General features: G+C 31.7%; 1 protein-coding gene across 1 annotated transcript in view; it reads left to right on the top strand.

The window, feature by feature from the left end:
• LOC111629799 (putative phosphatidate phosphatase) overlaps positions 1 to 17,030 on the top strand; it is a 40,846-nt gene that overhangs the window by 10,746 nt on the left and 13,070 nt on the right. The window contains exon 2 of the mRNA XM_023373708.1: positions 16,620 to 16,771. Coding sequence (XP_023229476.1) covers positions 16,620 to 16,771 — 152 coding nt within the window. The remainder of the gene's footprint in view (positions 1 to 16,619; positions 16,772 to 17,030) is intronic.

The following is a 17,030-nucleotide window of genomic DNA, read 5'->3' as shown; positions in this document are numbered from 1 at the left end:
ATCCTCGCGTTTCTTTATGCAGCGCTCGAGAAGCGCTTTACAGCGAACACACTGAAACTGGTTTCTAATTGGCCAACACTGCTCGTGAAGTCATTTCGCTACACTCTCGCTGCATAAAGAAACGTGGCCATGGTTAAAAGAATATTTTTTATCCCAGCCCAGGCATCGTATCTGTATATGAAGTCTGTCAAAAACGTACAGAAAAACATACACGCACACACACGTATACACACAAGCATACAACGTTGACAAAGTACTGTATGTAGCCTATCTCATTTAAAATTTCTGGCATACATTTAAAAGTTCTATGTTAGTAAGAAGTGAACGTAAACAAAAATATTTATTGTCGATAATTTGCCAGTCTGATTTACATACTTATTTCTCAAGTTACATTCATAGAAAAAAAGTTAGGTTGTAGGAGACAAATCTTTTTACACATGTAAAAAATCCTTCATTACAAATTCAGAAGCCAGTAGGAAAAATTAGGCTAATGTGCGAAATATTATCAAGCCGTTACATTTTAATTAAACCATTTTAATATATTATAATCTGTCTATGGAAAGAATCAACTTGGGTATTAACTATCAACCATTGATCTCTTAGTTGTGGCAAGTTACTTCCGGTTTCTTCCTCATTTGTTAAATATGTCACTGTCATTATAAATAGTATTATGGAAACTTCACGTTCTGGTATTGGAACACGAGAAAGTTCTTTATAGCAGTAGTTAAAAGCATGATTTTTTTACAGTTAATGAATACTATAAAATATTGACATAATTAACGGAAAAGTCGTTCTGTTATCTAGTGAGAGAAAATAAAATAAAAATTCACATATTGTCTGACATATCAAAGAGCTGACATTATTAGAGAAAATCAGACATTATTAGAGAATGTGCTGATTGGTTTAACTGAAGCGACATCATGCGTGACTTTGCTCTTAAGTTGATTATTTCCATAGATAGATTATAACAAAGTAGTAAAAACACTGAAGTATACTATCATACAACTGTTAACAAAGATTGACACTACTTTACAAGTGATATCTGTTCAAAAATGATCCAACAGACTGCTCTTTCAACGTTCGAACTAAAAGCATCATTGTTGATTATTGTTTTGATGTTCGATTGTTGTTTTCCTTGTTAGAAAGATAAAAATTCAGGTCTACAAGTTTTATTTTCAATTCAATTCTTTATTGTATGAGCCTTAAGGAGGTACAAAATCAGATTCTATGTATTCCTGATAATAAAAAGGCATTTAAATTTATATTTTGATTTATTTACTGCATCGTAATTTTTGAGTCCAACGCATAACCTGAATGTCTATTTCGCGTACATTATGAGTTTTTCCTATATATAAGACTATATCTTTTAATTAATTGATAAAATTAATATCATTTGCTGCTTCATAATATATTTGCACTATTCAAAAGTAGAATGTGAAAGAACAGAGATAATTAAAACGTAATGATAGACTGAAACAAAAAAATTTAGTGGTGAAAAATATATTTCCATTATTTTATATCGGTTTATTATTTGTACTTTTAATGAAATATAAATTCTGCAATTTTCTTTTATCATCCATATTTGTCGCCTGTTATAACGTAGGTTTGGTTGTTGGGGATCCGATTGCAGCTGTACAGTACTTTGTGTTTTTTAATTTAATAATTGAAAGGAAACCGATATGAAAATGGTGTTTATGTGGCATTAATATGTTATTTGCATCATAAATTTATGCCGAGAACGCAGCAAAGGCCCAGTAGGTTACAGAAAAATTGATTAATGAAACAAAGTTTAATAAGGCAATTAGGTATAAATGAAAAACATAATTTTTGTAAATTTCTATATTTTCGTGTAAAACAATACGTACAGTATGTCAGTCACCATAAAAATATCCAAGAAATTTATTTAATTATCTTTTAAACATTTTTGTTGTTTTTTTATGAGCGAATATTTTTTTAGCGAAACTAACTGCATAATCTGTAGGCTACTTAGCTTAGCTTGCTGCAAGGAGAGGTTTGCAGCAGCAACGTCCTCGGAATCTCACTCAAAGGTACTGTATGAGGAACAAGAAAGACTCGCTATATAGCAGACGGATTTGTAACTAGCGAGTAGTATGCGTCAAACATTCGACAGGACACATTAAATTCAAAAATAATTGTACAGTTTTAAAATAATGAAAATCTTAATAGACTTTATTTAGGAATATTTTCGCGTTTTCGATATGCATAATGTTTACATTTCGAGTAACGATTTACAGTACTGTATATGACGTTGCAAAATTTTTGCTGCTTGTTTCTTGACAGAAATGACTTTTTACAAAAATTTCTAAATTTACGCATTATCTTCAAAATTTAGGAACAACAAGTAGTAATAGTAGTAGTAGTTTTGCATAAAACATTTAATAAAATGAGTATTAAACTCTTCTATTGAAATTAATATCCAAATTAAAATAAAACAGTTATGTAGGTAGATAACTTACATGGTTTTTTTAGCGAGTGTTTAATTGTGTACGCAGATACAAACAAATACTATAAATCTAAAAAGTTTTTGAAGTTATATAACTCGGCTTATTATTGCTATTGCTTTGGATATGATGAAGTTAGAATTACCAGATGCAGCCTTTTCTTTAATTTCTGATCAAGATTGATATCGATTCTTGAACTGTTAGACTGGAACACAGAATATTTGTTTGACTTAAGATATTCTGCATAAAGTTATGCTTACTTAGATACATAGCCTAGTGTAGCAAATGTGACTCAGCAGCCAAAGGTGTTTGATAATGATTTTAGTTCTTATTTAGACACATTTTGATTTCTATTTAAAAATACTGCCTCTGGGTTGATATATCTACCGACTTAATTTAGTTGCATTCAGAGTCAAATTCAGTTTTTCCGGAACCGATCCCGGATAAACTGAAAATAGTGGAGTATTAAAATTAAAGTCTAAAATTTCATACTAAAAATGCTTTTTAACAAGCAATTATTTATTGTGACATCGTCACAATGCCGGGCTGCAATTTTTAATCATATTTTTAATTTATTTAATTTAAAATATATGCTCTCCATCTCAAATTACATGTTTTACCCTTCCCTATACATCATACTTTTCTGTTAGCAATGGAGTCGTGCCGGTCAGCTATCTAACTCCTTTCATGGAAAGGTTTATAAATTGAAATAACGTGACGTTCGGTGCAAGCCGAAAATTCCTTTATAGTTAATGGAGACCTCCTGTTCCTAAGGTTTCCATATTTGGTCCCGACTTTCGTCTATCTAACTCCGTGCTCGAGATTAAGAAAGGACAGACAGGCAACAGACGTCAGTGGGGAATTTATAGGCCTGTAATTTTCTTTAAATTGCAGCCCAATGATTGAAAATAAACTCCACATTTTATTGACTTGAAAACAATAGGAACATAAAAATTACTCAGTACATACAAACAGTATTTTTACCCTTGGTAACGTGAGATTGCTACATATGTAGTCTTCATATTCAGATTATAAATAATGTTTCAATGATCTCACAAATATCGTAAAATATAGTTATTTTTCACAAAATGTGTTATGTAAAAAGAAAAATATGAAGAAATTTTACTTTCAAAAGGAACAATAATAGTAACTTTGTTGCAATAAAAATTTGATTTATTAAAATTGAATTGGTGTTCCTTATTTCGCATCTGTTTTGTTATTTTTTAAATAATTTTTTATTAAATAATAATTCACAATTGAACTGGATATATACAGTTTGTGTATAGGTTATATTTCCGTTTTTCTCCGTATTGAAAATTTTTTTTACTTCAATAAAAACACTATTGTTAGATAATTGCCTCTATTTTAGACATGAAAACATCAGTATCGTCTCTTCTCTTTTACACAATAATAGCATTCCTTACTGTTTCGTCCGTTGATGACTTACATAGTTAAGAAAATTTTTTAATGCATTGAATGTGATGTGTATGGAGAAATTGCGGTCGCTGAAGTTTTACTTTGACCTTTATAAAACACAATAATTACTGTTAAATTGTAATTTTAAAAAAATATATAGCAGTAAAAGCCGAATGTGTTACCTAAAAATTCAGTCGATAGGATTTGTACGGCTTACTCTACATTTTATTTTTCGTTGTTGAATCATCATGCTTTAATTTATTTCGTTATTTTTGGATCGCTTGTATATTTACAACGTGAATTTCGAACATTTCGATATAAGGTGCTCTATGTACAGTACAGAAAAGATTTTATTTAAGACAGATCATTTCTATATAAGTTACACAGTCGATTTTTAATTTTACGTCCTAATTTATTTCAGAAAACTTAGCAATTCGTCGTGTTTCTTGCAGGTTCAATGTAACTAAATTTGCATTTCCTCGCTGTTTCTAGTGAGAAAATGCAAATTTAGCTTGAATTATGTAATATTCAAACTGAAATGGTTACCAAAAATATGGCATTTTATGCAATCACAGTAGAAAATTTATTCTAGTCATGAGAGGATCACAGAATTGTGGAGTAATACAGTAATTAACATAATTATTGATACGTTTATAATTTACAAAAATATAAAAATACTTAATGTTTGATTTTAATTATCATCTAATGTTAATAATCTTAATACAGATAACTTGAAATTATTCAATAGTTTATATCAGGGGGGCCCATAAGAAGTTTGCCGGGGGCCGCCAAATTATGCAAAATTTTCTTCAGACTATAATAAAAAGAAAATTAATCGAAACGAATATCGTATTGAAAAGTGAAATAAGAAAGATAAATAAAAAAAAAACTAAATACGAAAATTTTATTTTTTATTTCTTGCTACATACAACTTTGTTAGTACAGAAGAAATAAATGCAAATATGCTACTTACTCAGCAGTATTTACTTTTTATTCCAAAGTAAATCTAAGAAATTATTAATGCTTGGAATTTTAAAAATAATTAGGAAAAATAGTAGGCTTTGAAAATTTAAATTTTTTGCAAAAGATATGCAAAATCTTTACGACAAGTTGTGGGTGTTTTAGTTTTTTTTTTTTTTTTTTTCTACNGAGGATATTCAGCAGCAGAAATCTCATTAAGTTATTTTCGAATATTTTTTGTTTTTCTATGAATTTTTAAATGTTTATTTTATTTTTTGTTAAAAATTAATGAGTTTTTATGTTTAATTGTGAAGTTTTAATGTTATTTAAATAGATAATGAAATAATAAAGTTATGTTTTACATTTATTATATAAAAAAATAAGGTAATACAAAAATCAATTTTGTAACAAATAACAAATATAAATTATTATTAAAAAATGGGGGTCACAGAAAAATTATGAAATATTTGATGGGCCGCGAGTATAAAAAAGGGAACCACTGGTTTGTATAGTAGCCATTCGTTATATCGCGCTTGTCGGGAGACAAATAAAAAAGCGCGATATATCCTGCGGCGAGATATAACCCAGTACTAAAAATTCTGGCCTTTTACTATACAGATTAAACATGCTATGGGATCTCTAACCTCTATTCTTTCATCCACACCGCATAGCTGTATGTCTAAACATAAAACAGGTTAGTTAACTATTGTGTAAATATATCCAAATAACGGAAGTTGTAATAATTGTTGTAATTTGTAAAATTGTAATTTTACCGTAATAATCACTGTAATAATCGAATTTATATTAATTTATAGAAATGTAACACCTGAAGATGGGTGCAAGTTACACAAAAATATTGCACCCGAAATGCATAGTGAATAAAGCAGGGCTGTAGAGTCGCGTAAAAATCTACCGACTCCGACTTTTCCTTATCATCCCACTCCGACTCCGACCAGGGGCGGAGTTGTTACCGAAAGAGACCCGGAAATTCTGATGGCATCACGTGACCTCAGAATAAAAGATTCAATAAATAGAGTTCTAATAAAGATAGAACGTAGAAACTTTTTATTCCAAAGCTAAAAAACTCCTCTAAGTAATATATAGATATGTATTCGACAATTTTTACTTTTCCGGCTGTTATATATAACAAGGAAAGTGTAGCGCTCGGTCAAAAAATGACCCCTCCCAAATTTTTACATTTTTGGACTCAAGACACCTTGAAATTTCGAGATATACAAAAGATTCGAGGTTTTTTCTATATGTGTGGATGTTAGACTGTGTGCGGGGGGCATGATTTCGTTCACCCTGTTTGAAGCCTAATAATTTCTGTGGTCAGAGCGGTCAGAATCGTAGTCAGATGGTTTAACACAGGAGTTAGTTATTAAGCGTCAAAATGGTTGAACTAAATCATGTCCCCATATACATTCTAGCATCCTAGGCGAGAACATCTTAACGGGTTTTACTGTATTATTATAAAATGACAAAAAAGCTTACTTTGAGACGAGTTTTATTTTATTATTATTTTTTAATTTTGAACGCTAATAATGAGTAAAATATTCATTAAGAGATATGACACATGACCACTTTTATGTCGACCTTTTAATTAAGAACCAAAATTTAATAGTATTAATGCCCCTTTATACGCAAGCTACAGTGCCACATTTCGTTTCTTAAACTTTACCCATTCTGAGATATTGTTTAATATCTCAGAATAGAAAATAAAGAAATTAAACAAATTAGACGCCAACACACACAACGCCTTTTATTGACTTTTTCGAGGGGTTCGGGAGGTTTCCAAACGTGTATGTAGATTTGCAAAAGAAAGTTGGAAGGTTAAGTTTGACACGATTCCAAAACTTTTCCGTTTTATATACATAACAAGTTGGGAAGTAAAAAGGAGTCGGAGTCGGCGGATTTTTTGACGACTCCGGCTAAAACAGCAAAACTCCACTACTCCGACTCCATAGCCCTGGAATAAAGAATAACGAAGATAACACTCAGAAGTTTTTGTCTCCGATAAAATGCGGTCCAGGCAAAAAAACGTCGGTAACTTCTTCGGATTTAACCTATGAAGTTTCATCAATTTTTTTGAAGAAATTTTAAAAAAATTGACCTTTTAAAAGTTACTACTGTATAAAAATTTTAGAACTTTTCATTCAGAAATAAAAAAAAATCTTTTCCTTACATATCAGTGAATTCCAAACTTCACATTCACATAAAGGTGCGAAATTTTCAATTCACAGAAACTTGTAAATGAGGAGACAGTGCTTAAAACCAATAAATAAACTTAATATCAAAAGGAAACATAAATGATAATTGATCTGTCCACCTGCTTTGCTTATTTAAATGATGAAGAATTTCTTGTTTCACCTACAGTGATAGTTTCAAGGACAATGGTAGGAATAAAATACCATATTTCGTTGAAAAAAGAAATTGAATGTTAATTGGTAATTTAAAATTTATTGATTCCAGTGCTTTTTAAAAGTTGGGGACAAAAAAAAAGCGCGATATATCCGAATCCACGATATAATATCCGTGATACAGGGACTACTGTAGTTTAAGAATTTTCTAAATTTTAAGAAAACTGTTTAAAAATTGAAAGTTAAAACAGAATAAATTCATTACTGTAGAAATTTATGAATTGCAAAAAAGAAAATTCTGCTGGAAGAATTTAAATAAAAATTTATTTATTTTCTTAAAATTGTTGATAAAATTAAACTGATAAAATATATTACTTTTTAAAAACAATAGGTGTAATATCCTTTTTTGATGATGATATACAATATTATAAAAACAACTTTTTAAAATTTATTAATTTTGCAAAATGAAATATATTATTTTACTTTCTATTAACAGCTTGTATTTAAGATGATAAAAACAAATATTGTCTTCATAATGATTTCTTTAATTTCAATGTCAAGCCTTCAAGGAACTAAATCCCATCGTCAGTAATTAAATTTGCATTTGTTTCATGTTTGAAAGAAATAAAATTCTAATATTATAGAAACAGCTGTTGAATATCTGGTTTATATATCAACAGAATTACAGTATTTTATTCTTTAAGATGTGAAACAAGTAAACGTTCAGATCAATGTTGGGATGAATGCCCTAAAATTTTTTAATGTAAACAGTTTTTGGGTTTCTCAAAAAAGTTTGATAATGATCTGAAATCGAATTATGTTCTTCAATTATAATAATTATCATTATATTTTTGTGTATATTACCCATGGATTGTCTGTGTTTAAAAGGACAATTTAAACACAGACAACTGTGTTTAAATTGTGCAATTTATGTGGTGGAGTGAGTTGTACACCAATTTTTAATTACAATTAGAAACACGTACTGTACTTATGGCTGCTCCCATAAGTGTAGTGTAAATGGTGGGCCCATATGGGCTATGTGAAAGTTTTGTTTTTGTTCTAGGAATTTTCTGCGGGATACAATTATCTTTCATGTATGTGGTATCTATTTACAGATTCACTTTAAATTAACACAGTTGAAAATTTTTTAAATTTTAAATATCTTTATGGAAATAAATGATAGTCACAACAAAAAGAGCATTTTTTAATCTTTGTGTTTTGTGTTTTTTGTTATATAGATATATATTTTTAAAAATTTCAGTTAAACCTTATCTACCCAAGTAAGAGTAAAATACTATATTTGAAAATATGGAATAGATCCCTATTTTAAACAGCTTTCTATAGTTCCATTTATGTAGTTATCATTTATGCACTATTTTCATGGAATCAATTACTTGTATAAATAAAAGCAATTATTATATACTAAACGTCTTTTAACAATTAACACTGTCTTGAGTAATAAATAGCCACACACAAAACCTTTTTTTTAAAAAGGGTGGAATCCAAAAAAAAACTACTAACGCCTAAACCCCTGGGGCTCTCTCCATTCCGATCAGGGACGATAGGTTCCAAAGAGACTTGGTTTATATTGGTTCAACACAAAAACGGTTACGGGAGCATCAATGTGATCTTAAAAACCAGGGCTGTGGAGTCGCGTAAAAATCTACCGACTCCGACTTTTCCTTACCAATCCGACTCCGACTCCACAGCCCTGCCAGAGCTGTAGAGTCGCGTAAAAATCTACCGACTCCGACTTTTCCTTACCATCCGACTCCGACTCCGGCTAAAACACCAAAACTCTACGACTCCGACTCCACAGCCCTGNCCGACTCCGACTTTTCCTTACCAATCCGACTCCGACTCCACAGCCCTGCCAGAGCTGTAGAGTCGCGTAAAAATCTACCGACTCCGACTTTTCCTTACCATCCGACTCCGACTCCGGCTAAAACACCAAAACTCTACGACTCCGACTCCACAGCCCTGTTAAAAACAACAGACACACACACCACCGCCTTGACAGCGTACGTTACCGACCCGGAAATTCGGGCGGACTTCCGGAACACCAAATTAATTAGACAGGCGTTTCAAATCGATCACATTCGTCACCTGGAGGCCTGGGAGATCTATAAAGCCAACGTTGGGGGCACCTGCATCAACTTTAAAGACAAGAGACGATCGCGCATGTGTGGAGATACCTGTTGGAGGAATTCGAACGGAGACAGACGGAGGGGTAAAACGTGACATGTGCAATGTTTATAGCTCAGGCAGCATCGTTCTAACGGTCCAGGGGGGATGCCACTTAGTTTAGCACCTGAAGAAGGCCTTGGTGGAGGCTGAAAAGTAGTAGGTTTTGTGTCGAATACAACACTGTTGAAAAAAAGGTTTTGTGTGTGGCTATTTAATTATTATATATACCAGGGGTGGCCAACCTGCGGCTCGCGAGCCACATGCGGCTCTTTGAAGGATAATTTGTGGCTCTCGATAGATGTACCCGAGTTCCCTTTTCATTTTTGTGTTATTATATTTTAAAAAATTAATATCGTTCCGTATGTGTTTCAAAATGTCTTTTAAATTACTAACAACAAATATGAAAAACTAAGTGCAACGTTGTAACAAATTTCATTTCCGTCCAAGTTAAGAATGATATGACTCATTGAAAAGTGTGCGAACGAACATAAACAGTGGCGTAATCGGCCGTTATCGACCGACTCCAGACCGACTTTGAATTTGTAAACTGTCATTGCAACAAACAGTTGACATTGTGCTCTGGAGGAAACAATTTGTATCACTCTTGCTACGGATATAATTTGTAATCTGGAATTTTTGCATACCTTTTTAATACGCATTTAATTGCGGCTCGCGAAAAATTTCAATTTTGAAAAATGGCTCGGACTACCAAGGAGCTTGGCCACCCTGGATATATACCATTGCAGATTATATGTCTGAAATTAGAGTAACTGTAAGAAATTTCTATTTGGTATTTTATTCGTTAAGAAATATATAACTAAAATAAAATCTTTGTATTTTATGACAAGAGATGTAAAATTGTTTTTAATGTTATTTTCATGCTTGCAGATTTTAACTATATATGAACACTAAAATTCAGTCATCATTCATAAAAATTAATGCATTATGTATTAATGTTAGATAAATATTTTCTAGATGATAAATAAAAAAACCAAACAAAAAATGGTTAAATGTATATGGCGGGAATCATTCATTTCATATATCAAGTAATGACTTAATAATTATTATCTTGGTAATAATTACTTAATATAAACATAATTTTACATTGTTGTCATAATGAATAATTTTGGTTTAATTTTAAGACTCCTAAGATGTTTAATCCTTTTATTTTCTATGAGTTATGATTACATTTATTTTTATCATCATACTTTTAAACTTCTGAATGACTTTTATCTGTTTTTTTCAATTAAAAATACATTTAATAAAAATAAGTCGATTTCCAATAAATTAATCCTTATACAGTGTGTCCCAAAAATATAGATAATATTTAAAAAAAAATAAAAGCATATAGATTAAGTATTTCTTAATTAATAATGCAAATGGTTATTATTATTTATTTGTAGCATTATATCTATATATATAATTGAGACAGGTTGATAATGATAATGATGATAATAATAAGCGCAGAGCCCAAAAGGTTAGGAATTGAAAGTTGAAATTTGGTACACAGTTAGGGTACGTCACGAAAACACACCACTAAGAAGGGATTTTTCGAAATCCCCCCCAGGGGGAGAGACAGGATTAAGGCTTAACACTTCTATCAACAATGGAAGTGTCAACAATGGAATTGTTAAGAGAAAGTGACGTGCAAGATGCAGATGCAGGTTTTTTTCATTTTTGCGATAAATCGAACATATTTTTAGACCTATCTAAAAATGCTCTAATTAGTCTGGAAACAGGGAGACTCAATTCTTGCATTCTGTGAAAACGGGTAAGGTTGGCTATAATGTAATAATCTTAATCTTCACTATCGTTACTTTTGCCCGAGCAATGCCGGACCTACCTGCTAGTGTTACATAATTGTTTTTACAATATTTGACAGTTATATAAAGTGTTAAACACAAAATACTTATTTTGTGATGTCCCAAAAATATAGAGAAGTTTAAACTTTGAGCAATAGTTTATTAACATAAATTGATGGAATTTTAATATGAAATAGAAATGCCATTATGCTGAATGGCTTCAAAGATGCAATTAGACTCTGATTTAATTAAATTTTGTAAGATTCTGGATCTATTTAAAACCAGCACTCAATGATTTGTTTTGAAGCTATGAAAATGTTGTAAAATGCCTGTTATTAGCATAAATTTTTCAAATAAGAATGCTGTAAAGTAGTGACCTTTTAGCAGAGTGGGAACAAAAGAGGCGCGAGGTGGTCGTGTGGTCGGGGTAATACCACTTGTAAGGTATTGACTTGTAAACAAGGGTAAACAAAGGAAGCGCCGGCTTTGTTAATTGGACCCACCTGCAGTCAGACGGTAGTACATTTACCATATTGTAAACAAACGAACGTAAACAAGTGGCGGACGTTTGTGTAAGCTTCACTCTCGTCGGATGATGGCGGACCTGAGTGTAAGCTGTTCGGGCATAAAAAAGGGTTGTGATTGGTCAGAAGTTCCCGTTCCTAAATCCCTTAAATTGCGGGGCGAACGAGAGTCAAGGAGAGAAGGGCAAGAGACTGATACACGGTTGTCTCAGGCACTTGGGAAACCCGCTGAGCGAAAAGAGAGAGTGTTCTCCTCTGTTGATCTTCTCAGAGACAGGTTAGTGCTGAGACCGGACCGACCATGCAGTTGAGCCGACTCCACAATCTGACTGAGGTCTATCCAAAGGTTATTAGTTCCCAGACGCCAATCTGGCACGTGAATTCACTACGCATGGTTATCCTGTACATACACTATGTTTTCTAACTTGTACTTTCCACAACTGTAAATAAACTGTAAATATACTCAATTTGAGTGTGGAGGTGTGCTTTCCAACAAACCGGATTCACTACATCGAGTCGTGATACACAAGAAACCCTCTTCACTAGACGGAGTTGGGAAGGAATGGCAATAAGATCTTTACTAATGCCCCACAAGTTTTCAATAGGATTAATGTCTGGGCTTTTTGCCAGCCACTTCATAACTTGAATATTATGATCTTCAAATCACTTAGTTGTTGAGCATGAACAATGAATACTGGCATTGTCCTGTTGGAAAATCCAATCAGGTCTTCCAATTTTTTCTCTGATAGGTAATAAAGTCTCTTTTAGGACTTCATGATAACTTTTAGATGTCTGTCTATCAGTTAATCACTAAATTTGATAAACCATTAAATCTAAAGCAGCCCCACACCATAACAAAACCATTCAGTTGACTACTGAAAAACTACACTCTTCTTTCCTAATATCATGCCAGTAATTAGGCCATACAAGTTAAATTTCTTTTCATCACTGAAAAAGACTGAGAGCCTTTGGTCATTCCACAGTATATGATCTTTAGCCCACAGCATTCTTGCCAATTTGTGTCATTTTGTTAGTGATGGTTTTTTCATCAAAGCATCACATTTCATGTGTGGAGCTGCTGAAATTCTTCAGCAAACAGCACTTTTTGATATTTTTAATTCACTTTCACACAAAATTTGACAAACTGATTTATCCTGTTGTGATGCAAGGTACACAATTCAGTTATCATTCCTTTGAGATATGATTTTGGGCCTTCCTGATTGATGTTTAGAAAGTATATTGGTGATAATTTTTCCAAAATTTTATAAATTCTAGGAGTAGATCTGTTCATTTAAACAGCAATTTCCTTGACACTACAGCCTTCTGCTTTTAATTTCCATTCATTCAATTTCTTCCATACTAAACTCTCTTCCATGTGGAATTTTAGACAGTTTTGATTCAGTATTTAAATTACTATTTGACAACAAAGTAAAAGTGTTATGATGTTATTTATTTTTACTTTTATAATTTTAAGTTTCTTATTTGATTATTAGTTAAAATGTACTGTACATGTAAAGATCCAGTCATTTACATAGGTGAAAAGGGAAGACAGCTCTGGATTAGAATCTAGAACATGAAGCTGCAATTAATTAAAAAGAATCAATCACCATGGACAAACCATTATAATCAATTTGAATGTGTAATTAATAAAAATAATGTGAAAATAATTTATAAAGAAAAAGATCTGTACTTGCATAGATTTAAAGAACATGTAGCAATTGTAAATATGCATAATACAGGTAACACCCGTATAACACAGGAGTTATGTTCCAAAAAATTGCTGTGTTATGCGAATCCGTGTTATATGAAACAAAGAACTAGTATGAAAATGGGGGTTAGGTTCCAAAAATTAAAAAACATGCTATTAATTATCGTAATTATGAAAATATATCTTTATTAAAATTTTCTTAAATGATACATATTAATATAAATTAAACAATGTTTTCTTCGTCATCACTAAGCACTGTTAACTGAGGGTGTTTTCTTTTTGGCAAGATATCCTTATCCTCGGAGCATTTTTCTGCATTATCTTCAGATCCATGCTCTACCTTTTGCAAAAAATATGCTATTTTAGATTGCTTGCTCTTAGTTAAAAAATCTTTATAAATTTCCTTATATGGTGCTAAGCACTTATGAAGAATAAAGCAAGTATGGAATAAGAAAAAACATCTGGCAACATCAAAATCAGAAGCGTCGAGATCTGGCAACACTGAAACAAGTTTCGAGAAGGACCACATGTATCAACAGAAGGCGGGGAAAGAAAATTTACATACTTAAGTACTAATAGTTCACAAAAGTAATAATTTTCATAAACTAATAGTATTTAAGTATATGAAAATTTATTACATTTCATGTTGTACGAGGGTTTTACCCAATTCTTGAACCGTGTTAAAGTGAATCCATGCTATAGAAATGCTGTGTTATACGGGGGTTACCTGTACTATTAATTTAAATAATGGGATGGAAATAGAGGGCATGTGGATGGATGTAGTAGGATTTAAAAAGTGCACAAATAAACCAATGTTGGTGGAACAACGATTTATGGATTATGGAAAATTTATAAACGAACGTCTTTTGTTACTTTTTGAAAAAAAAAAAAAAAGTCAGTTTGTATAATATGAATTTTTAAATATTGTATTACTTTTTTATGTTTTTGACAAGACTATGTCTTGTTTATAAAATCATACTGCCTGCTGGGTAACCAGCTTAGAGGTATGAAGAAGTACTTGTCAGGAGTTGCAATTTGGCACAGAGTATTAGGTGCCCAAATCATGCGCACATAAAGAAAAATCCAAACTTGTAAGTACTCAGGGGACCGAGAACTGAGTCGAAATAAAATACAAAAGGGCTACTCTGTCTACAAACAGGCAAACTGAAGTCAGATGGTACTCTCACCACCTGTCACTACAGTCGTTCTAGGAAGTGGACTCTGACCCTAGGACTGAACACGTAATATTTTTTGTTAAATAAGATTTGTAATCTAAGGCTAAACTGGAATTTCTTCTGGCGTGTAGGAACAAAAAGGTATTCCCTATGTCTATTTATCGGATTCGACTTCCGAGTGGATGCGATTCTCTACTGCCGAAGCTACGTGCATTTGTAATCTAATTTTGTAAATTTGGGAGTGCTTCAAATATGACATTAAAACAGGGTTTTATGTTGTTACAAGTAGGTTATTTAATATTATCTAGTATAGTAAATTCATGGGACTGATAAAAATTTGACGTTATATTAGGGTTGTCTTTACATCCGATGACGTTATAATCAGCTTAAACTGTATATTGTTTGTGCAAAATAAAAAAGTAATTTCGGACGTTATTTTTTTTCAAAAACGGGAAATTTTTGTTAGGTATCGACAAAAATTCAACCTGGGTCAACACGCAACGGAGAGAAATTTTGAAATTGGATAGGTTAATTTCATCGAAAATCAGAGCCGGCCCTACCATAGGGCGAACAGAGCAGCCACTCCAGGCGCTAAATCCCAATGGGCACCTCAGTGGTAAAGAAAATTAAAGGGTATAAATTAAGGGCAACCAATGGGGCACCATAAAAGGATCTCACTCCATCTTAAAACTTGCCTCGGGCCGGCACTGTTGAAAATGCATCGTGGTCAACCTCTTAGTCTGGCCGGCAAAGTTTGAACGATCGCGCCCAAAAGCAATGATAGCAAAGAAGATTGGAGAATGAGAAAAAGACCCGCCTTGAGCATCAAAGTGATTCGCTTAGTAGTGAGTTCTGAGACATAGTCTTGTCCCAAATATGGTTTTGCCATTTTACTTGTTCCTTTTTAGTTTTTTGTATTGCCTGAAGAGGGGTGTAAAAAACATTTAAAAAAAACACCCGAAATGCATAGTGATAATAAATACTAATGTTTAAATACCTTAGTACTAGCTCTGATTAAATGCGGTTATAGATGTAAAAAACAACAGTTACTTAACTTTTTAACCTTAAAGTTTTAATATATATACTGTATATTATTATTTTTTAATTTTAAAAATAAATTGCACCATTGATATATTTATTTATATATTTAAGTATACAAGACATTTAAACTTAAGTGATATGGAAAAAGAGAGAAAACTGGATTTTTTGTTGATCTAGCCATAGAGAGTAGTCTATTATGGCAATACTTACCATCTTGATATGTACAGTACTATTACTTGTCAACAGTGTTTATTTCTCTTATATTTTGTTCTGTAAATTACATTATATTTTATGTAAGGATTTTGTATTACCTATAAGGGTAATTAAATTCTTACAGGTTAAAAAAAGCAGTCATATATCAGAATCTTGCACCTAGGTCTTGAAAATTAAAATCTTGATTTTGTCTTGATCTTGACTGTTTTCAGATTTTATCTTACATGTCGTGGTCTTCTTTAATATTACTGAAAAAATGTAACATTACTATCATTTTTTTGAATGATTTTAAATTATTTTTGTATTTGCAGATATTAAATCAAAAAAGCTCACTTATTTGCAATAAATGAATCTGTATGAAAATACAATAGCAATTAATAAATTTATATTTTTAATACAGTGGTACCTCAGGATACGAAATTAATCCGTTCCGAAACTGAGATCGTATCATGAAAATGTCGTAAGGTGGATCATCTTTTCCCATACGATTACATGTAAAACCAAATAATTCGTTCCAACGCGAAAAACATACTCAAATTAAAGCCAAGTAATACATTAAAAAAAATAACTGTAGTAAGAAAAACAAATGAAAAATGCGAACTAATGAAACGTCGTATGGTGAGTTTTTGTTCGTATCGTGGAGCAAAAATATGTTCGAATTTCATGTCGTATCCTGAAAATTTCGTATGCTGGGGCGTTCGTAACCTGAGGTACCACTGTATATTGTTTTAAAATTTTTATCATTATTTATTTAGATATTTCTATTTTCAGTTGGTGTACCAATCATAATATTTTTTGCTATTGGAAAACCATTTCAGCGAGGATTCTATTGTGATGATGAATCCATACGTTATCCATACAAAGAATCAACCATCAATAATAAAGTATTATATTGCGTAGGGACATTATTTCCAGCAGCTGTGGTAAATATTTGAATTATTTTATGAGATGCTATAGTTTCCAGAAGTTGATTTTTCACAATTACTGCTTTTCTATATAACTTAATCTTAAAGTAATAGAATTTTTTTAAAAAATGAAAGGAAGGCATGTAAAAATAAAAATTGTTAAATGTTTTTATGCAATGAGTATTTCAGTATAATATGATATACAATAAAATATTATTGTTATTGACAAATAGTTTTCATTCTATTCTGTAAGTAATCTTTTCAGTTAAATTTTCCT

This window comes from Centruroides sculpturatus, unplaced genomic scaffold (assembly GCF_000671375.1).
Source record: "Centruroides sculpturatus isolate CEXI.00-Female unplaced genomic scaffold, Cexi_2.0 scaffold446, whole genome shotgun sequence".
In the NCBI taxonomy this organism is placed as follows: Eukaryota; Metazoa; Arthropoda; class Arachnida; order Scorpiones; family Buthidae; genus Centruroides; species Centruroides sculpturatus.
This window is presented reverse-complemented; position numbering and strand designations above follow the sequence as displayed.